At 38.1% G+C, this 23,344-nt stretch overlaps 1 protein-coding gene across 4 annotated transcripts in view; it reads right to left on the reverse strand.

The window, feature by feature from the left end:
• Window positions 1-23,344, reverse strand: part of LOC148359621 (glutamate receptor 2) — a 72,245-nt gene that overhangs the window by 10,921 nt on the left and 37,980 nt on the right. For all 4 annotated transcript variants that reach the window (XM_088343280.1, XM_088343279.1, XM_088343282.1 and 1 more), the window contains exons 4-13: window positions 20,750-20,946; window positions 18,296-18,349; window positions 18,055-18,213; window positions 16,712-16,879; window positions 11,661-11,765; window positions 11,459-11,566; window positions 7,676-7,882; window positions 7,232-7,599; window positions 4,645-4,843; window positions 3,229-3,476 (exon numbers count right to left, since the gene is read on the reverse strand). In XM_088343280.1, the coding sequence (XP_088199406.1) occupies window positions 3,229-3,476; window positions 4,645-4,843; window positions 7,232-7,599; window positions 7,676-7,882; window positions 11,459-11,566; window positions 11,661-11,765; window positions 16,712-16,879; window positions 18,055-18,213; window positions 18,296-18,349; window positions 20,750-20,946 (1,813 nt within the window). The remainder of the gene's footprint in view (window positions 1-3,228; window positions 3,477-4,644; window positions 4,844-7,231; window positions 7,600-7,675; window positions 7,883-11,458; window positions 11,567-11,660; window positions 11,766-16,711; window positions 16,880-18,054; window positions 18,214-18,295; window positions 18,350-20,749; window positions 20,947-23,344) is intronic.

Here is a 23,344-nt window from a genome sequence, read left to right on the forward strand (position 1 = left end):
CATATTTGGCAAACCGTGTCATACTAGCATAAAGTAATGAAGTTTTATATATATATATATATACTTTATACAGTCATGCAGACACATTGATTTTAAGAGTAATAAAAACAGCAATAATAATAATAATCCTAATAAAAACAAACCCTATTTCAATTAGATTAAAATATCACAGATAAATACTGATAATAGTAATATTGTTAAAGGGACTATGTGTATTATGGAGCGTCTGCTAGTGGTAAAAAAAACGTTATTCTTTGAATTTATATTACATTTATTCAAAAACTAAGCAAAATACATGACCTATCATATAAACGTGTATTTTTCAAAGTACTTGTTTGTTAAGAAATTTGCATTTATTTTACATAACATGCACCTCACCAATAAGGAACTGATAGAATTGTCGGCCATCTTGTTGCTACAGGCACCCAAAACCTCAAAAAGGCTGAGCAAAGTGAGAAGAAAAATAGTACTTTATGGTTAGTTTGAGTCTCTGAAGTTTGTATTCCACTTCTTGCTTTTTAGCAAACGTTTTCGGCTGCACTGCACAAGACAGCAACATCTAATGGTTGAATAATACACACTGTCCCTTTAATGCTAACAAAATAATAGTGAAATATATTAAAAACTTTTCTGCAGTTTAAGATTTTCAAACATTATGTTGTGGAAAATAATGTAGAAATATGCATACATTTTAATTACGATAAATAATAAATATAGTGTATTGTGTTAATAAGCTAAAATAGTAGTGTAGAAAATCTGCCTTTTAAAAAGATATGTATATTTTATACAAAAATATCCAATAAGACTTGTACCATATTAAAAAATATATATTTTATGGTTTATTTACCTTGTTAACAATATAATTTTATTTGTGTAAGTTTAACATTCAAAAAAATATATTATCCTCTTTTTAAAAAGTGAACTAATAGTAGAAAACATAGAAATACACACATTTAAAACTAACCATAGGACATCCATTCTATTTACTTATTTTAAATATGGGCAATTTATTGTTTTCATTGGCATGATTACATCATTTACATTGCATACCTGTCAACTCATTCATTTCCACCGTACTTTATACGTTTTTGATCATTTCAAGTCTTGTATGCCGTAAAACAATCAGCGTTCGTAAAGGTGCTTGAAATCCTTAAATTTTTATGTTGCGTTTTCAAGGGTTGAAAAGTGCTTGAAATGTGGGTGAAGTGCTAGTAAATGCTTGAAATCTATGCCATGTTTTCCCAACAAGACTGCTTAAAAATGATTTGAATACTGCTCTTTGGTGTCTTTTCTTTGCCATTACATTTCACAACCCTCGTAATTAACTGCATATAGCATCAGTTTGTAAGGCATTGTCCTATGAAGTGTCATTGCCCTTTACGGGTAGCACCCAAAAGGACAGATGCATGCTAACTAAATGGGGCACTATGAAATGTGTATTAGTGCTAAGATTACTTATCAATTATGCTCATTTAATATGGGTTATTTAAAAGATTTTAGTAAATTGTAATGGGAAGAACTTTCTGCAAATTAAAACGTAAGCTACGTATTTGCCGTCTTTTTTACCCAACACCTATATGGGGAGAGATTGGTCTCAAAATTCGTGATTTTTGGTACTTAAGATCTAAAACTCATGTCTTCATAAATGCAAAAACAAGAATAAAATTTGCATTTGCAAATCGAAGATATATTTGTGGCTCTAAAAATATATCTTTCAAACTGGACTTTTTCTCTTTATGGTACTAAATAAATCAAAAATTGGCTTTGAAAGTACTTACAAAGTGCCTGAATTTGGCCATGAAAAATGTGTACGAACCCTGAATATTTTTTTTTTTACTACTGGGTGGGGACGTAATTTAACCGTGCTTTATTGAATTTCCTCACTTTGACATTCAGAGCATTTGGCTGAAATTACGCCGCATCATTATCTGCCACATGCTTACACAAATGAATCAAAAGTAATTTAGTTTTTTTTGTTAGCCGGATCTCGTCCTGCCCATTTCTGCTCTTTTCCAGATCATCTCGGTCACTGGTAGCAGACAATGTCATTGTATATTGCTAATATTGTCGCGGTATTCTACAGGTTTCTCAACTGGTGTGTTGTGACCCAAAAGTAGGTCACAGACCTGTTTTCATTGGTTCGCGAGCCTTTGTCCTGGACAAATATGCTATGAAGAACATGAAACGGGGGGTTAATTTCATATTAGATGGCGATAATGCCCTTTTTTATTGTTTTCCTGTTCAGTCATTCGGTGCCGTCCCAATTGTGTTTGAGAGGGACAACATCTTATTTTAATGTGATTTTGTTGGTTTCATTTCCCTTTTCTGCTTGTAATAATGGGTCCCAAGAAGGTTAATGATAAGGGGAAGGAAAAGTGGAAAACGGTGACAGCAAAGATCAAGTTAAACACGAAAATGATTGCGGAATACGAAACTACTGTGTCCTATTGAAGCACTGCTCGAAGGTAGAATAAATGGTTTAGAGATGTTGTATTTCTAGCTTGTTGTTTACCAGTATATTGATCTTAATTATCTACACAAGTAAGTATTGATGTTTAGGTACTCGTCTGATTAATATTTTGAGCAAGAACTTCTTTTAGTATGTGGCTATCTTTGAGCAGTATTTGGGAGATGCTTATATGCAAAGTAGGCTTATATGCGCGCATACATGTCAGTTTTTCGTTTTGGTTTTGCCGGTCATTTTGTTTCTTGTAAAAAAGGTGAATATATTCTACTATCACTGCTTTAAAATGCACAATACTATAATTGATACATTTGAGAAGTGGACTTTTTTTCTTGATTAGGGTCGCAGTTTGTTATTAGGTGGAACGGTGGGTCCTCAAGTCAGACCAGTTGAGAACCTCTGTTCTACATAGTCTGTCTTGCTGTGAGTAAATGGGTGCCGCGTTGTGTTTGTAAGGTTTATTATAGCTTAATAAGGGGAATCGCAACCATTGATACGGGGAGTAATTGGCTGCGGTTGACAGGTATGATATTGCTTTTTAAAAAACGATATCCAAAGTACCCCATTCTTGATAAAAAAAATCTACATCTATATTGTTTTTGCAATTTATCGACTTACAATAAATTGCAACGGGGATTTGCGGGTGGGGAAGGAGTATTACCTTTTTTGTCCTAATACAAACCAGAGACACATAAGCAAAGCTACATCAGGGTAGGTGGGATACTATAACAACATTGGACACATTGTTATACTATTCCACCCACCTTAATGAGGATCCTTTGGGCGTGGCGATCCCGTAGCCTTTGGAGTCCAGGTTTCCTCCCACCTTCATGGTATCGCACGGCTTGCGCTGTTCAATGTACTCATTCATGGTGGACTCCAGCAAGTAAGCGTACTTGCCCTTAGACTTGCGCACCCGAAGGACGCCCTCAGCTGTTTTTTTCACAAATACCGAGGGCTCGGCGCTACGCATGTAAGTCCACATTTTGTCAAAGAGGGCAATTTTGGAACGCTGTGGGAGGAGAAGAGAGGAGATCAGTGGCGCATTTTTAAATCAATTCGTTCATAAAAATACCGCATTTTTCCACACTATAAGGTGCACCCCCAAAAATAGTCTTTTGTGATAATTCTGTTCACATACAAGGCACACCAGACTATAAGTCGCATAGATAAGATATAGTGTTGCACAAATAATGAAAAAAGACCCATATCGATTGATAAGCCAGAAGAAACCACTGATCACAATTGCATAACTCTGGATGCAACAGAAATTGAACACAAATCACGGCATAGTGTGCGTTGGATCCCATTCACTAAACCATTAGGGATACAAGCGACAAATGGTAAGGCATTAGCTCTTATGTAGTAGTAGCAATACTTGGTTTCCTCTCCATCACTTTGTCATATGCACAAGCCATGGGAGAGCTTAAGATTATTCGCATGGCACAGCAAGTGCACAAGCTGTTGCGATTGAACGGGCTTCTGAATTTGAGTCAGTACAGCACATTGAGTTTCATTTTGAGAATATTTTGTCGCACCCCTGTGTATATGTTCATGCCAATTTCATTAAAAATTGACAGCTGTACTAGTTGATTGAAGTTAACAGCTGTGGACACAGACCACAACTGAGCACAGTATCTTAATCATGGCACAATGTGTTATTTTTCTTAGACATTTCCCCACTGATTCTGCCAAAATCGCTATCTTACTCTGTAGGGACAGTGGGAATCTCGTTCATCCATTCATGCGCACCACAAATTAGATGACGAGGCATCTTACAAGCGGAGGGAGACATAGTTACTCCTCTGCCGTTTACCCGCCCTTTATTGAATTTCTTCACTTTGACATTCAGAGCAATTGGCAGACATCACATCGCATCATTATCTCCCACGTGCCCCCTACGATGCGTATAACAAATACATTCTTAGTAAATATTTTGAAATTCAGTAATAAGTAATATTACCTTTGAGTCTGTTTAAGTAAAATGATAATTACGTTTGAAAAACAAAGAATACATTTTTCTACACACGACAATTCAGTTATGTTATGGACAAAAAAAGTCAACTATTCGAATTATTTTCAAGTTTATCTAAGCATAAATGTATGTTTTTGTGTTCTTTTACTTTTGCTCATTCCACAAACATCAGCAAAAAGGTACATGCTGGAATTGGAGTGCTTACCCTAAAGAACTCCTTAGTGGAGCCTGAGTCTAGCGTGCCGTACGCAATTTCGGTCTGTTTGGCCAAGTCTTCGGCGCTCTCGATGGGCGAAACCATTCTCTCCACAGTGAGGAAAGCGGCCAAATTGGCCGTGTAGGACGAAATGATGATGAGCGTAAAAAACCACCAAACGCCGCCCACGATGCGCCCCGAAAGAGACCTGTCACACAAACACAATCACTCGCTCTTTAGTGGGACCTGACACGGCGTAAACCGGCACCTTTTATGAGATAAGCGTCATTAATTTTCAGAGACTAAAGCACGTTTTACAGCCAAGTCATTATACATGCAGTAGCCGGACCTATGAGTTCAGGAGACCAGACTTGAGTACATTTAAATGATTGGTCACATAAAATAGTTTGACTGTAAATATATCACAAGAGGTTTTAAACTCCTTTTATAAGATAGCTCCTAAAATGAATCACAGCCGAGTAGGGATTAATTTGAAAAAAGTATTGCAAGTATGCTTCAAACATTACTACCTTCACACTAACTAACTACCATGCTATTGGCTTTACTGTTACAGAAGGTTTGAAGACAAAAAATATGCATATATATATATTGGTTTAGATTGTTGAAAAAACATGAAGTACATGGTATTTAGAATATTTCATATTTAGGTATTATTTTTGACAGTGTGGTGTTTTTGTTGGACAATATATGGAGAACCTGACAAAGGTAAAAACAAATGAATACATTGAAATAAACGCCTCATAAATAAATTAACATATAAATGAATCATGTAACACCTATATATGACATAAATGGAATTTATTTTGTTATTTATCTATTTAGATATGTTTTTTTGTTGTGTATTTTGTTGAAAAATGTTATTCCAATGTGAAGGTGGCATAGTGACTTTACACCTACTGGTTGATGAGAAATGAACAAATAGGCTATTGCACCAATCACTCAACCAATAGGTGAAAAGCTCAGCCAGTTTGCCCCGCCCCCTAATTTGAATAAAGTTTTGTCGTGACATAATATAAGCCATAAAAAATGACAAAATGCGCAAAAAGTACAGCACAAAATACAGCACAAAATACACCACCAATTACATGACAAAATAAATACCGGTATAAATAAATGACAAATTGCATGAATATTTGTCTAAATTCTATTAATGTCGTAGATATATTGAGGTATTACGTTTTTGTTTTTGTGTGTTCATTTATTTAAATGTCACATATTTGTTGTTATTTATTCATACATTTACTTCTACATATGTCATGATTGGTCCTCCATAACAATGATTCTGCAATGAACTGAATTTTGTGTATCAATAGATACACGGTAAAAAAGGGTTTAATATGCAAATATCTGATTTAAGGATTGTATTTTGAAAATGTGGAAATTCAAGAATTTCATGGACGATTTGAATTTTTAAAATGGCCGTTTTCACAAATTTTTGTGCAAAATGAGGTATAAGAAAACTATTTTAAATTATAATCGTGAATAATTAGAAATGTTTGTCAAAAAAGTTTATTTGGATAAGTTTTAAAGAACTTGTCATAATAATATAATATCAATTAATTTATTTAATTGGTTGTAGGACTTTAAAATGTCCTCATATTTAGAAAAAAAAACAACGGGGATGGAAAAAATATACAAGTATAATGTATAAGAGCACGTGAGAGGATTTGAGTTCATTGACAAAGGACTCCTCTCACCCCGGCCACCACTTCTCTGACCACTTGCCCTGTTAGGTGCTACAGGTCCCTTAGAAGTAACAGACAGTATCTTCCCCAAGCCCATCACTACCCTAAATAAGCTCTGTTATAAATATATTCAGGGTTTGTACAGGTGGTTGAAATCATTGAAAATGCTTGAGTTTTAATTTCCACTTTTGAAAATTGCTTGAATTTTGGGTAAAGTACTTAGAAATGCTTGAAATTGTTGCCATGTTTTTCAACAGGTCTGCTTGAAAATGAAACCGACACTGCTCTCTGGTGGCTTCACTTTTCCATTGCATTTCTACTTCCCTTGAGATCAACAGTAGCTGGCATTAGTTTGTACATTGTCATGTAAAGTAGTGCCTATTATTACGTACCAATTACCGACAATTATCATGGGCCATGCAAAAAATTAAGGTAGCGTTTCCCAGTGGTAAATTGTAATGGGAAGAACTTCCTGCAACTGTAAATGTAAGCCTTATATAACTTTTTTTTTTCACGCAAAACTCTCAAAACAAAATATATTCACAATTTACAAAGGGGACAACATTTTCACAAAGTCCCCTGCCTTATGCCTGAATAAAGCTGGGATGGGCTCCAGCACCCCCGCGACCCTACTGAAGATAAGCGGAGCAAATAATGGATGGGATGGATAGTATTACAATGCACTTACAACCTACAGTTTCCCAGCACTATTTTTTTGCCTATTTGTCCTAACATTTTATTTATCCTGACATCTTATTTTTCTCTTTGTAGGTCTTTATTATGTGTTAATCCTGGAGTGCCATTTATAATTTTGTTGTAAACAATGTTCATTACATTGTTATCAATAACAATAAAAAACATTCGAATTATATAATGATCGTATCTTGTACCTTGGCGAGATATCACAGCCTTGACGCATGAAAGCTCCCAAGGAGAACCAGAGACTGTTAAATATGCCAAACTCGTTGGTAGACTCGTTGGTCTGGATCTGCCCGTCCTCGTATTCCTCGGTGTGCCACTCGTACGGGCTGAAACGGCTAACCAGGAAAAGCACCACGCTGACGCCAATGTAGGCAAAAACGATGCACATCCAGATCTCGTAGGCCAAAGGGTCCAAGAAGGAAAATACGCCAGGCTTGGACTTCTGGGGCTTTTTGATCATGATGGAGATCCCCAGAGACATGAAGGGCTTGGAGAAGTCGATGACTTCTTCTCGGACTAAGGTGATGGTCAACGGCGCCACGGCAATGTCGGCTTTCTGGAGAGTGGATGCGGGAATGAACGCTGATATCTCCCACGTTTCGAAACGTGGCGCCGAAAAAGTGGTGACTTACCCCATACACTAACTCGCCGACCATTCCGTTCCAAATTTTAGTCTCGGCATCCCTGGCTCCGTATCTGCCATCTCCGACTATTTTCAGCTGGTATTTGAAGCCGCAGTGCTTGGCGATTTCGGCAGCCAGATCCACGCAGTAACCCTCGTAGCGATCGTTGTCCTCGAAGAGATCTGCGTTCTTTTTCATCATGACGTATGGGGCTTCCTGCAGGACACCCAACACAACAGAATATCATTTGAAAAACTCGGGGAAACAGATGCTTTGAATTCAAAACAGTTGGCATTTTTTAACAGGCTATAGAGTTTTTTTTCCCACATCTGTTTAGATTCTAAGTAAGGTTATGCAATAGTACCGTAACTCCTTGTTTATTGTAGATAATGAGGAGCAATACACAAAAATCCACCCAACCAATGCTCCCAGTGATGGTCAACTGGGGATAATGGGTCGCTGCCGCACAGGTGCTGTTCATTTAAGTGAAAACACTAGAGAAATATAGACGCCACACATTGCAAAAATTTCTTCTCTAGGCCCCCGCTTTCTGCATCAGCCGACTGGGGATAATGTGTCGCAGCCAAAACAGGGCAGTTAATTTTAGGCGGGCGACAATGGCAAGCTTAAGCAGCCCAAACTGAAAAAAAAAATCACCCCTGGTCTCAACAATAGTCAACCGATAATCAATCGCAACCGCACGAGTGCACTTCATTTCAGGCAGGAGTAACGGAAAAAAAGAACCACCAGGCCAGACAAAAATGCCTTCTGCCAGCCTAAACTCACATAAATAGTCAACCAGAGATAATGTATTGCTGTCGCACAGGTGCTATTCATATTTGGAGGATAGAACCGAGAGAAAAAAAATGCGACACATGACACAAATACGTTTTTTTGGCCCCTGCTCTCAGTAATAATTGACTGGGGATAATCGATCATGGCCAAAACAGTATTCTTTGGCAAGCCAGAAAGGCATTTGTCACAAATAAAAAGGCTCTTTGACTGTCCCTGCTTGCAGCAATACGAGTTTGGGGATAAAAGATTGCCTTGCAGGAGTGCAGTTTACTTCGTGGTAGACAAATCAGCAAAAACGACCCTCCAAGTCCAACAAGAATACTCTGCCACCCTGCTCGCAGCAATGGGCGATTGGGGATAATGGATAGCGTAATAGTATTAGGCCAGCAATCCACTGAGGACTTTAATTACAAAGCTCTAAAAATCAAGGGAATTAACCAAGGCGACAGGAATCTTATTTTTCTTTTTCTCTGAAAAACGACTCGTGTTGTAGCTTGACAAACATTTTTTGTAAAGATATTGGCCAGCCAATCAAAACACACATCAGATGTAAATGTCCAAACACAATTAGTCAAGACTCTCCAAACTCCACAAATAACCCAAGCTAAACGTAGCTCTTTCCCTACTTATAAAGTCTTAAATCATTTTAACATCGGTCTCCGACCCAAACATTGAGTATGTGGTGTAAAACTGATCAGATCTGATCATTCTGCTCATTTTAAGTATTATATTACCCTTCAAAATATATATTTCTCATATTCACTTTTTTTCCTTTTATAATCAAAACAAATCTTTATATCAGTTTATTTCTCCTATAGAATAAGGAAACAATACAGACGCTCCCCTTCTTACGACCATTCGACTTATGTAAATTGGTAGATACGAACATTTTTTTCGGGATGTCGAAAAATATCCGGACAATGCTGTAAGTTAGATTTTGTATTGTGTGCACCTTTTTCCCAGTACAGGACAGTACTGTAGTGCTTCTTTCCACTGTGTGGCGCTGTGAGAGGTCATCCAGCATCCACTTTAAAGAAAAAATCTGGCTTCAACTTCCTAGTTCGTGTGTATACACACACTGCACTATATCTCTAGCACGCTAAGAACTGTCGACATTTTTACTGTTTAATATCTCGCGCATCCATCCAATATGGTTGGTGTAAAGTGCAAAGAAGAGGCGAACCGTTTCTTTTGAAATTTAAGTGGAATAAGAAAGCTTGATGCGTTTTAAAAAATGGTTGGATCGCTTTTTTTTCCGTCCATCTTTTACCATGGAGGAGAAAGTCGCCTAATTCTTCAAAAGTAAGTTAAACTTAACTTTATTTATCTTTATAGTCAAGTCATGTTTATTTGTATAGCTCTTTATCACAAGCAGTCTCAAATGGCTTCACTTATCACAGAATGTCAACGCCTAATGTGTGGCTTTGTTTTTTAGTACTATGCTTTATCATCCAGCCTGCTTTGTAACGTTATAGAGCATATCATTTTATTAAACGTTTATTTTTCAGTTTCAAAACAATACAGGTTACTTATACAAGCCTATGCAAGCAACTTACAAACAAATTCAACTTAGTTTAACTAAGTTTAGATATATCACATGGCAAATAAATCTGCTTATTTTCAATTGATCCCAACATTTATACTTGTTCAGTTATAATCCAAATAAATCAGTTATAGCACGAGTTGCACTAGGCTATTCAATAGAAACTTCTTTAATTAAAAGCAATGAAATATGAATCCAATTTTTGCATCGCAACAAAATTGTTGGAAAAAAATTCTCTACCGCCTATTGGTGTGGTTAAAGACAATCTTTTTTTTTTTGGGGATCCCAAGAGCCAAGAAGAGATCCGCAGGTTCGAGAGCGTTTCAATCTGCAACCTCAGTGGAAATGTCCCATCTAAGCGTAAAACACACTTCTTTTCTATAGCATATGAATAACTTTTATTTTATGTTGACAATATCTGTGTTTTATTTGTTATTGCAACATTCATTGCAGCCTGGTCATCTTGGAAGGGGGATTACCTCATGTGTGGTCCCTTCTCAAGGTTTCTTCATTTTCCTCATGTTGAGATTTTTGAGTTTTCCCTTTCCCTCATGTAGGTTTTAGATCAGGGGATGGTGTAATAATAGTGTGTGGTGTGCAATAATCTGTGGTCTGTGCAGCCCTTTGAGACTCTTTGTGATTAAGGGCTATGCAAATAAACATGACTTGACTTGACCCTGAAGTAGCTAGTTTTGTGGATAGCTTCCCGCAAGGCCATAAAAGCTAGCTGAAATATAGCTTATCAAAGTATTACATTAACACGAAGCGCGCAAATGCGTTTACGTGAAATCAAGTTGCTCTGCTATAAATGTTGCAATCCACCGTATGAAAACCGGTATTATTTATAGTTTGTCATAAACGGTAGCTCAGTTTTTAAATACGTTGAAAGTGTTTAATGAAAATGTAGGAAAGAAGTAGCTGCTCATAGTCTGTAATTTACGGTAGCTAGTTTTTGGGGCTACTTTTTGCATGGGGACATAAAAACCAGCGAAATTTTATAGCTTGTCGAACTTGAAGTACTACGTTAGCGCGGCACGCAAATGCATTTATGTGAAATGAAGTCACTCTGGGGTAAACGTCGGAAGCCACGGCTTAAAAAACTGATTTAAAGTCTAATAAACGGTAGCTCGGTTTTGAAATATTTTGCAAGTGTTTTAATTGGGTCAGCTTGTGGGTACGGTAGTGTATAATGTAGAAGAGTAGGTTTACTAATGGTGATGTGTTGATTCTGGAGGCAATTAATCCAGGTAAATGTAAAAGTTCAACATATTTAAGACACGGCTGTATTATTGCCCATCGGTTGGTGGTACAAATCAAGATGAATGATAGCAGGGCAGCAATTACACCGTGTCTTCCCATCTCAATGTTACCTGCTCTCTGGGGGACCAGGAGAAAAACAACCCGGAAACCAATTAAAGCGGCCGGGGCGGCCATTCATCAAAGGGCCGACTTACCAAGATGGTCGTGACAATGACTGTTTTGTTTTCCATCCCCGTCGATTCGTTGGCAAAGACGTCCGATTTGGTGACCGCCATTTTGTCAACCTCGTTCCAGTAGCCAATCTGCGGGAAATGAATAAGTCATGAACGCCCGTCAGAGAAAGACACACCTCGTTAATCTTTTTTTGTGTTTGTTTTTTTGTTCTCAGCTCTTTACCTTTACGGGGCCATTGTTTTTAAGTTCCATGATGTTGACTGAGTAGTTGACCCGCTTGCCGTGCTGATCAAACTGGATGTTGCCTGTCAGGCCCTCCACACGCACCTAGAATAGAATAGAAGTAAAATGCACAGTTAGGTAAAATGAAAAATAAAATTAAATGCACTTGTGACGACAATAAGTCTTTAGATAACAAGGGTACCCTTATTTATTTGTGTAAAGTAATACCTTGTGTGTGTGTGTGTGTGTGTGTGTGTGTAGGGCGGGCGTGACCGTCTGTGTGCGCTACTGTGATAGGCTGGTGTATGCTGTCAGTCAAACAGCCAGGTTGGGGGGCGAACAAGTCAATGTGTCCATTACCCAATACAAGCTCCATAGCACAGCGACAGCTAGTATTTTGGCGGCTCGTTACATTGAAAAGAAATTCATCACAAAAATTGGACTTTAAAGGAACGTCAGAAGGGCGCAAAGAAATGCTGATGACCAGCAGGTGCTCCGTGGATTGTTATCGGGTCCAGAGAGCAGCCCGCCTAATTGATTAATGGCATAACAGTGTGCCTTAGCTGGATGGCTGGATTAAATGATGACTCAGGGATGTAGGATTTGATTATAACGGGAGTGTTGAAGGTTTTTTTCCAAATATATTTTTTTCTTTTACAAAATATTAAATCTCTTGTATTGCTTATCAACAGTGAGCATAAAAAGATAAATAACAATTTAATTCATTTTGACTACCGTTGCTACCATGCAGACTGGAAAGTGACAAGACTAGCACACAAACACTCATTTATATAATATAATAATATACCAGTAATTATTGTTTTGAAAGTTTTTCTGCTTTTTATTTTTATTATGAAAATGTTTACCTGAATATGTGAACTTCACTGCAATAATTCTATTTTAGAAAGGAGCTAAAGCTTTTTTAAATTCCTGCAAAAACGCCCAGGTTTCCTTTATGTTCTCTGGTTGACTAATGGTGGTCAGATAAAACAGCTACAGGGGGTGCTTTGCGAGTGGCGCCAATTTCTGCGACACCCAGTGGAGATATATAAAACTGCCAGTCATCGTGTGACGCGATGGAGCTCCTTTTTCTCTTGTGCTTCTCTCTGCTTTGTCTCACGGGGGCCACATAAAATGATGCGGCGGTCCCTGTTTGGCCCGCGGTTCTTGAGTTTGATACGTGTGTTTTAATGGATCTCCTCTAAATGAAAACGACAGCAACCTTTTTGTATATCAAGTTGAATTCATTGATACTCAGGGAAGCATTGGACCAAAGCCACAACATTTATAAGAAAAAAACAGACAATACCCATGACAAGTTGGCGTGACTGATGGCGAACGTGTTCTTATTATATTTTTATACATTCCCAAAAGAGAAGAAAGCCAATAAAAACTTTCTTTTTATTTTTGTTTTTAATAGAACCCGGGTGAAAATCTGAAACAACTTCATATTGAAGCTTTTGCAAACGTTTTACAATAAGTACAAGTACCCCCTTGAACATTGCCTTACTCTTATTTTGTGCACAAACCAGACAAAGTTTACTCATTAAAGGGACACTGTGTATTACTAATATTGGTATTATTTCAAGATCGTTACAAACATTGTTCCCTCGTAGCTTTCCTGGGTCTCAGCAATCACACAGTCTGTGAGCATTGCTTGGAACAACAGTGAGCAACGTCAATTCCAAGTGTGGAGACCAAATCATCATCCAACACGTCTTGATATATTTGCAAATGATCTGATCATAACACAAGAGTGATCAAAGACACCCCCAAAAGTGTTATTTCTCCTTTTCTTCTTCCCTATTTGTTCCCGTTTGTATTTTTTTTCTTCTTTTGTTTCATTTTTCCAAACTCTACTTTTTTCTTCTTTTGTTCTCCAATTTAATTTGTCATTTTATTTGTTATTTCCCTTTCTTTTGTCCTTAGTTTATCTTTTTTATTTATTGCTTTTTCTTCTTCTTTATTTCTTATCTCCCTCTTTTTTTTTCTTACTTTTGTTTTTTGATTCATTTTTATATTTGTCTATTTTAATTATTTTGCTTTATTTTCTCCCTCTTTAAGTCATTTTCTTCATGGTCGGCGGCGCCCTCTGTTGGCTGCGGCTGCATCGGCTCGCTACAACGGGTCAGGTGCAATCGACATTTCGTTCTGTGTACATTGTTACACAGAATGACAATACAAGGAAATTATTATTATTATTATTATTATTCATTATGTTACATAGTAATTGGTAATGGTATGAATGAATGCGACAAAAATAATCTGAAGAGCCGTTTGGATGCCAAAAGAGTCGGCTCTTTTAAATGAGCTGAGCTGAAAGAACCCTTTCTCTTAAAAAAAGACGGAAACTTGCGCGGCAACATTGACGTAATAATACAATAATAATATTTATTTAAAGCGATCTTCTGCATGCACTGTAATTCTGGCCCTGATTTTTCTAGTGCATGATAGTTTCTTGTTCTCTGAGAAGGTCTGGCCAGTGCACAATTGTGCATGCGCTCAGCTTAGAGGAAACATAGGTTACAACGTCTCTCGGGCCTATTTCATTGTGGTCGGGCAGTCCCTGGCCTGAATTTAGCTCATATTTTATTTAAAGCAGCTAGCTGCATAGCTTTGGTGGCTAGCTTTCCTATAGTTGCCTGCATCACTTTAGTAGTTAAAGGGGCAATGTGTATTATTTGACCAATAGATGTCGCTGTATTGAGTATTACAACCGGAAATGAGTGCCAAACTGCACAAGGAATAATACAAACAAAAAGAAACTCAAAGCGACCAAACTGTTGTTTTAAACACCATTTTGGGGCTTTCAGGTACCCATAGCAGCAAGATGGCTGACAATTATGTCATCTCAGAGAGCCTCATGTCATTTCAAATAAATGATAAATCCATCCATCCATTATCTCCACAGCTTATCCTTAGTCGGGTTGCAACATAGTATATATTGTATATGATAGCTCACATCTTTTTCTTTAATTTAAATTTAGATTTAATTGAGCATTTTCATCACTAAGACGTGAAACATTACACACTGTCCCTTTAACATAAAAAAGCTTGACTGTTTTTGTAACTACCGTATTTTCCGCACTATAGGGCGCACCGGGTTGTAGGGCGCACCCCCAAAAAATAGTTTTTGGTCCTATATCTTCCATACATAAGGCGCACCGGATTATAAGGCGCTACAATGGGAACGTAGACAAAACAGTCAGATAGTTCAGTCAAACGTATTACCCCCTTAACATTCCCAAAGCTTGCAAAGAAGCAAATACGTGTCGTAGACACGTGCGGATGCGATGTCCATACGATGTCACTCAAATGCATCGTTCCAAATATCATTCGGAAGGTTAAAGTCTTGGGATTCAAGAAATGCCAACCATTCCTTAGTTTCTATTTTCTTTTTCGCTCGCAACTTTACTGTGCATATGACAATAAACACTTGGAATTGAGTTTAATTTAAAAAAAGAGCCATCGCAGAAACATCTAGATCACTCTGAAACAAGATACTGGGAAAATATATAGCTGGAGTAGCTCACCGAAATCGTTGCGTTCAATAATAATGTGCAACCATGGTCCTCGTATATCCGTGAGTGTAGTAAATCCAGGAGAGTAAAATATTTACAAATACAGAATGGTAAAACATGTTTCCTCTATGCCGTAGACAACCAAATTTGCTATTCACATTCATCTTTTTCGGCCAATTGCAGGCTTTGTTTTGGCCCTTTAGCCTATGCGAGCCTGTAAATGATAAAAAGGATCCGCCCCCTTTACCTCCGAATAACTTTAGCCAATAGTGATCGATTCAAATGATGATTGACACATTGGCTGGAAAATGAAACGCCGGCATATGTATCCCAGCATACACCGCGGACCACATCGCCTACGAGGAAAAATCTAGTCGGCGGCTGCTTGCCTTTGTTGCGAGACCTTGCGACTTAATATTGATCCATATATAAGGCGCACTGTATTATAAGGCGCATGGTCAGTTTTTGAAAAAAATAAAGGCTTTTAGGTGCGCCTTATAGTGCGGAAAATACGATAGTTAAACTGTCTTATTCAAAAAGCACTAAGTAAATATTAGATATCTTTAAACATTTTTAATGAATTGCATCGTCAGTTGTTCATCTTCATTTTAGGAAACTAGAAAAAAAAACTGTAAAGATAGTGTGTAACACTATGAGGCAATGACTTGCAATCAGGGGAGGCAGGTCCCTTTTCATGGAAATACAAAACAAAAAATATATAAAATGGTCATATAATTACAGTGTTATAGGTTTTTTTTTAAGTAATGGAGTATATCGTTTAAGGTATTAATTTAATTAGTGTTTTACATTATTACGATTTATAATTGTTTGAACTAAAACGATTTCAGAACATTTATTGATTGTCTTTTTTTTTTAATTTATCGATTTACTTAGGTGACATCGCATGTCCACGATGACAGAACTATCAAAAGGGCGACGTGGTTTCAGTCGGGCCTTTCAGAGCAGATGCATGTCTTAGGTCTACCCACAATACAGGTAGCAACTTTGCAGGAATACGTTTGCTTTGGACTATGGGAAAGTGTCAATTTAATGAGAAGTGGCTGTCCGCCAAAAGTTTTTCGCCGTGGCTTAAAGCTGATCCAGGTAAATGTGTACCAGGCCTGGTGTGCAAGTGTGCACGAAATATTTGTGGTTTTTTTTGGTTTGTTTCGATTGTGAGTGTTTTTGTCGACTTGGTCTTAAAATTGATTTCAAAAGGCATTGAAAAAGTCTTAAAGAGTCTTGAATTTAACTCGCCCTAAGGTGTAGGAACCCTGTACTTCAGGCACTTATATGGAACCTCATTACTGCCATTTCAAAAACGATTCAGTGGCTCCTCATGTGAACGTTTCCATCGAATTCCTAGAAACTCATCCCTGGTTATAAACAAATGATTTTTCTCTTGCACAACAACATCAATCATCATCCCCGCCGCCTTTGTTGCGGTACGCTTCGTCCCGGAGGCGGCGAAACATTGCGGTTGCAGTTGCCGTGGCAACGCGGCAGGAGACGGGCGGAGGTCCGTCTCACCTGCTTGAGCGCCCTCTCGATCTCGACTCCCTGCGCCCAGGGCACGGCCGGGTTGGCGAGGCAGTCCCCCGTGTTGGCCCGCCGAGTGAAGTCGATGCGCTGCTTGTGCAGGTAGCGGAAGGCCGACGTCATCACCTGCACCGCGTCGTACGTCAAGGCCGAAGTGTACTAGGGAAGCAGGAGAGGCACGGTGTGTGAGATAAGATTTTTATTATTCCGGAGAGGAAACGGCACAATGACAGGTGTATCAAACGTAGGCCGAGTCGGAATCGCTAAGGGTTTTAATCTGGCCCGCGAAAATACGCTAAGAGAAGAGAAAAATCACTTGATGTTTGAAATATCTCCACTGGAGGTCGCCAAAACCAAGTGCCTCTCACAAAGCTGTTTTCTTTGTCGCTCTCTTTTACTTTCTATTGCTCGCTCTCTCAAACTCTGTCTCTGTTTCTTCTCACTCTGTGTAGCTCTATTAGTTCTTGATTTATCTTTCTTTCTGTCCCTCTCTGTCCCTCCATATTTTCTCTCTCTCTCCCTGTAACTCTATTCCTTCTTCTCGCTCTTTCTTTCTCTCCCTCACAGTCTCTCTATTTCTTCTCTCTCTCTGTAGCTCTATTTGTTCTTCTTGTCTTCTCTTTCTTTCTCTCCCTCATTGTCTCTCCATTTCATCTCTCTTGCTCTGTAACTCTATTTCTTTTTCTCGCTCTTTCTTTCTCTCCCTCACAGTCTCTCTATTTCTTCTCTCTCTCTGTAGCTCTATTTGTTCTTCTTGTCTTCTCTTTCTTTCTCTCCCTCATTGTCTCTCCATTTCATCTCTCTTGCTCTGTAACTCTATTTCTTTTTCTCGCTCTTTCTTTCTCTCCCTCACAGTCTCTCTATTTCTTCTCTCTCTCTGTGTAGCTCGAATTCTTCTCGCTCTCTCTGTCTTTCTATTTCTTCTCTCTCTCTGTGTAGCTCTAGTACTTCTATCTTTCTCTTTCTCTCCCTCTGCGGCTTTATAGTTCTACTCTCTTCCTCTTCCTTCCACTATCTATTTCTTGTCTTTGTTCTCTCTGTGTCTCTCTCCTTCTCTCTTGCAATTTCTCTTCTTTCTATTTCTGTCGATGTCTTTGTCTCTGACCTGTCCCTTGTTCTTATTCAGTTTAGAGTTCTTTAGTGTAGATTCTTTCAATTTCAGTGCACTTAAATAAATGGATCCAGTAGAGCAATAAGAGATTAATAACCATTCCAAGCCCATGAGGCCGGACGTTAGCGGAGTGCATACGTAGAACATATGTTCGCGGCCAGACTTGCTCAATAATGCACGTAACTCCAACATGCACAAAGCTCAAGCAAAAGCCTTGAGTTACCCTGATCCTGCTGTCTGCTCCCGGATATTCCTTCTCCTCTAGGGCCTCCCACCTCTGGTCGAACTTGGACACTAGGGCATCGTCAAAATCCACGATCTGAAAGCCCGAAACGTTGGCGCCGCCGTACTGGATTTTTGATAGGTCGCCGTCCACAAAACCCTAAATGTGCGACCAGTTGTGGTTAGTTTTGCCGCCGTGCAGGGGAAAACTGTACGATGTATGTATGATGTTTTTGTCTTACCAAATTGGCTATGATGTAATGGTAGCCTTTCACATGCTTGCCAATGGTGATAACCTGTAAAGTCAATAAGAGCCATTAGAACAGGGGGTCTGAACCGTTTTGACCCAAAGAGCAATAAAAGTAAAAATATTTTGATTTATTTTCAGACAAAATTCAACAAAACCACCAAACCCCCTCTCCAGACAAAAGCACATTTTATTTCACTGTGTGACGTTAGATGATGTGATAAAATGTATGAAATAATAATTATGCCAGCTCCTGTGTCCCATATCAATATAAAAATACTGTACCACTTAAAATCGATCCCCCCCTGCAGTTACTTAAAAGTATTGAGGCTCATTTTTTCTGTCATTTTTGTCCAAGATAATGGTTTCAAAGCAAGGTGCAAGCAAAGTTCTTTTGTAAAAAAATGTCACTAAATACCGCAATGAAGGATACCAACTAATTTTCTTCAGCGCTGGGCAAAGGAGGAAGAGTGCGCGCGTGCCCTGTATAGCTATGCCAATTCCTACCACTCACCATATCAAATTTCTCTACATGATTTGCTAGAGCTTATGAGCCAAACGTTTGTTTTGGGTTAAAGCTTGTTCTGTGGCTTTTTTTCATAAAGTGTCTCAACAATGAACATAGATGGTATAATGCGCTTTCATATAAAGGATTATTTGGCGATTTACAACCACAACGGTCTGTTGGTGAGACACCTTGACTCTAAACTGTAGTTTAAATTGTGTCCTATATATACTGGACCAAACAACTCTCCCTCCAGTATTGTCTTGGCTTTACCACATGTGATACTAACGTGTATTAATATATGAAAAAACGTTATCTATATTATCACCAATATGTACTCATGAAGCGAGCCATATATGGATTGCAAGCCATAGGTTCCAGAACCCCTGCATTAGAACATGCCAGATACAATGAGAAAGTGCAAAATTGACTACATAAACATCTACTCTAGAGCAGTGGTTCTCAACTGCTCTGACTTTAGGACCCACCATTGCACCCTAAGTGACCCCCTTAAAATATTTTAGAATAGCCTCTTACTAAAAGAAGTTCCAAACCAAAATATAAAAAAAAATCGTCTACCATACAACGGCTAGAGTATGGCTATTTCTGTAGATAATAAAGATTTTTTTTTTTAAAAAGCTTGAAAAATAACATTTGCTGTACTCTGAAGTAGTGCTTCAATGGGAGACACGACTAAAATATTTTCGTATTTTGCAATAATTTCATTCTCAAGTTGATCTCTGTTTTCCACTATTCCTTCGCCTTACCACTAACGTTTCTGGAACCCATTATAATGGGCAGAAAAGGTAAATACTACAAACAAATTCACAATAGAATGAAATGTGGTCCCTTTCAAACACAAGAGGAACGGGCACAGAATCACTGAACAGGGAGAAGTTTTCATGCAAGACATTATCGACATCTACTGTCAAATTGACCCTCTGTTTATTTTTCTTTGTCCTAGCATTATTTTGCCAAGACAAAGGCCTGTGACCCACTAAAAACCGCAGTTCTCTTATTAACTGTTTGTTGTGATCTGAAAAATTGTGTTTTGTATCTGCGACCGGCATGCAAAGTCTACCTGGGTTTTTTTGATAACTTTCCGCTTTTTATTATCGTAATGTGGGAACATTTTGGTTTACCTTGAAGCATTTGTAAATCACTAAACACAAAATAAAATTGTTGTTTCTGTGTAAACCTGTCTCTAACTCATCATCGACATACTCAATACAGTAATCCTTCATTTTTCGCGGCGGTTGCGTTCCAAAGGTTATTAGGAAAACAAAATTGTGGCATCTGAACCTAGCATGCAGAGAAGTTCAACTTTGTCATGATAGAAAGCATCATCCTCTGCTTTTTAGTGTATTTGTGGGTCCAGAGGAAACCTGGGCACTCTGGTCCTCGTGGGCTGCATATCCTGCCTGTTTTTTTAAAGTTTCTCTGCTCCCAGACAACTCCTGCCATCTTGCTAATGTGCTGATAATTTGTATCGCCTTCGTTAAAGAAGAGAAGCCTCCAAAGTCATGCAGAACATGTGGTTGTGAGGTCCATCTCAGGCCTGGTTCAGAGCATTTTGTTGACATGATAGCTTTAAAAGAAACTTGAAATTTTTCTGCATATGTAATGTTGGTTTATCGAATTTTACGTATGTGTACAACCTAGACTGCAACGTTATTGACGCACAGCAGATACAGACAGAAAAGGTGCAGGGAGACTGTTTAGCCAATCAGAACACGATGCACACAGAAACATCTGCAAAAATGTCAACCGTGATGCAGCGAGGGATTACTGTAATTGCCATTTTTGTGTAAGTATAAAGATAGGTCCTCATGCAGGGAACATTGGCAATAGGTGTGAAAGAACAAGCAGATCAAGATCATTATCAGTATTCGAGGAGCTAAGATGTAAATATGTTATCACAGTAAGAAAACAACTGTCTAAGACCTGGTCCATGATGTCTTTGACTTTGTCTTGTTCACAGTCCAGGATCACCCTGCGCTCCTGCTTATTCTCCAAGTCCTGGAAAAGTGAGCGGTACGCTTCGTCCTTGCGCTCATCTTTCAGGTTGCCTACGTTGATGGCAGTCACTTGCCACTTCCTCTCAGCCGCCGTGTCCAGAACCACCTGAAGCGTTGTCAGGCCTGAAAGAGGGAAGAGAACAAAGTTGTATTGAAATGTTGGGGTCTCATTTCCTTGGCAACAAAATCTCAAATTAAGCAAAATTGAAGAACAGAAAAAGGCAAACTGTACATCACCCACGAAACATTTGCAAAATCAGAGTGAAAACACAGTCCCACTTGAAATGGGATGTAAAATGTGGAGCCCTGTATTTCATCAATTGTTTCAAGGCCAAAATGTAGTGCAATTTTCCATTGCAAATTCACTCTAAAATACTTAAACAAATTAGATTTGTGAATTCCTATTAACTGACTAACCAGTTTAGCATTATACCCACCACAAACTGAGTAAATACAGAACAACCCACCAATTTGGCAGCCATCCATCTGACAACCAACCAACTAACTACCTAACTTACTGACGGACCAAATAACTGGTTAATCAAACAACAAAGTAATTAAAAAAACATCAACCAACTAACTAACTGATCTCATAACTTCATGGCAAACCAAAAGACAGGTTAAATCTGACCTGCAGAAAAGTGTCAAATCAACCAACTAATTAAGCAATTAAAAGACTTAAACTACCCAACTAATGCAACAAATTGAAAACTACCAGGTTAACTACACAAATAACCCATTGATTTGCCAGCTGTCCATTTTACAACTCAACCAACTTACTAACTACCTAACTTATTAATGAACTTACTGACAAATCGAATAACTAACCAACAGATCTACCAGTTGAAGAACCACATTACAAACCGACACCAATAAATCAAACAAATAAACAACTATACAATAAACCAATAACTTAAAAAAGTCAAAAAAACTGATAATCGATCAACCAACTTTATGGTAAACTAACTCACGGGCTAAAAATGACCGGTTGATTTAATTTACAAGCTAAAAGCTGTCAAATTAACCAACTAAATGACTGACTAAGACTAAAAGACTTTCTGAGTAAAACTAACCAACGAATATAACCACTAACAAACTACCACCAAATGGAATAACTAAATTAATAATGACTAAACCAATTAAAGAGCTGACCAAGCAACCCAGCAGCTCATTAACCAACCAGTTTACTATTCAAGCAACTGAACAAATAATGGGCTCATAAAAGCCAAACGTACTAACCCACTGATTTCTGAACTCCTACAAACTTCTTAATTCTAGTAATGTACCCACCACAAAATTCGTAACTAGATGTATAACCCACAAATTTGTCCGCAGTCGTCTAACAATTCAACTATACTACTAACTACCCAACTTATTAATGAAGCGAGGCGACATGTTCACGGCCTAATTATTGACTTATTGCCAATGGGATGCCATCTCCAGCTCGATAAAAGGACGAGGATTCAGGGCATTTATGTAACCAGCCTGAGTCACAGGTAGACTGCATTGCTACTTAGTGTGGGCGGGAACAGCAATGCAGGCACTTTTTGACACTGGCTATATTTTTGTGTTTTTTTGTTTGTTTGTTTGTTTGTTTTCTTAACTCTGTTGAATTGTTGCCTATAGGTTTTGAAAGACTGTGCTTTCAAAGAAATTGGTATTCATACACATATTTAGATTGGGTTTTGCTTTGCCATTCAAACAAGTTTTCAGAAAGCAAATACAGTACAGTAGAAAAGAAGGTTCTTTTTAGGGTTTCAAAAGTACATAACACTATATCTCAAAGTCATCTTTTTCCAAATCTGACTTTTGTGTGGTAGAAATAATTTCATATATAAAAAAAAACCAATATTGTTTTAATTACTTTTCTGGGACTTTCAGAGACCATTTTCACATATCTCCAAGAAATATTACAATATTTATTATTAAACATAATATTTACTGATTCATTGTCATTGTTATTATTGATCCCACTACTGTATTTTGCTTCATTTCATGTGTGTTCCAGAGTCAGACAACTGAGAAACATTTATAAGCACTTCACCCCATAGTCAAGCACTTTTCAAAATTTGAAAACACAACATTAAAATTCAAGCATTTTTCAGGATTTCAAGCACGTGTACGAACCCTGGTTGTAGTTTGATCTGAATATTATTTTACTGCAGTAGTTACCACAAACCTAAAACATAAATAGCATATGTACAATGTATTTTCCGGACTATAAATCACACCGGACTATAAGTCGCACCCTGGGCCAAACTATGAAAAAAACTAAGACTCATAGTCCGGAAAACACGAGAAAATACGTTACATTATTTTCTCGACTTGCACCGGAGTGCAAGTCCCACCCCGGGAAAGACTATGAGAAAAACCTGTGTCTTATAGGCCGGAAAATACAGGAATATACAGTACAGTATATTCTCGACTTGCACTGGAGTATAAGTCGAACCCTGGGCAAAAATATGAAAAAACTGTGACTTAAAGTCCGGAAAACACAGGAAAATACAATAAATTATTGTCT

Source organism: Urocampus carinirostris, chromosome 9, assembly GCF_059441175.1.
Source record: "Urocampus carinirostris isolate Australia breed hairy pipefish chromosome 9, RoL_Ucar_1.0, whole genome shotgun sequence".
Taxonomy (NCBI): domain Eukaryota; kingdom Metazoa; phylum Chordata; class Actinopteri; order Syngnathiformes; family Syngnathidae; genus Urocampus; species Urocampus carinirostris.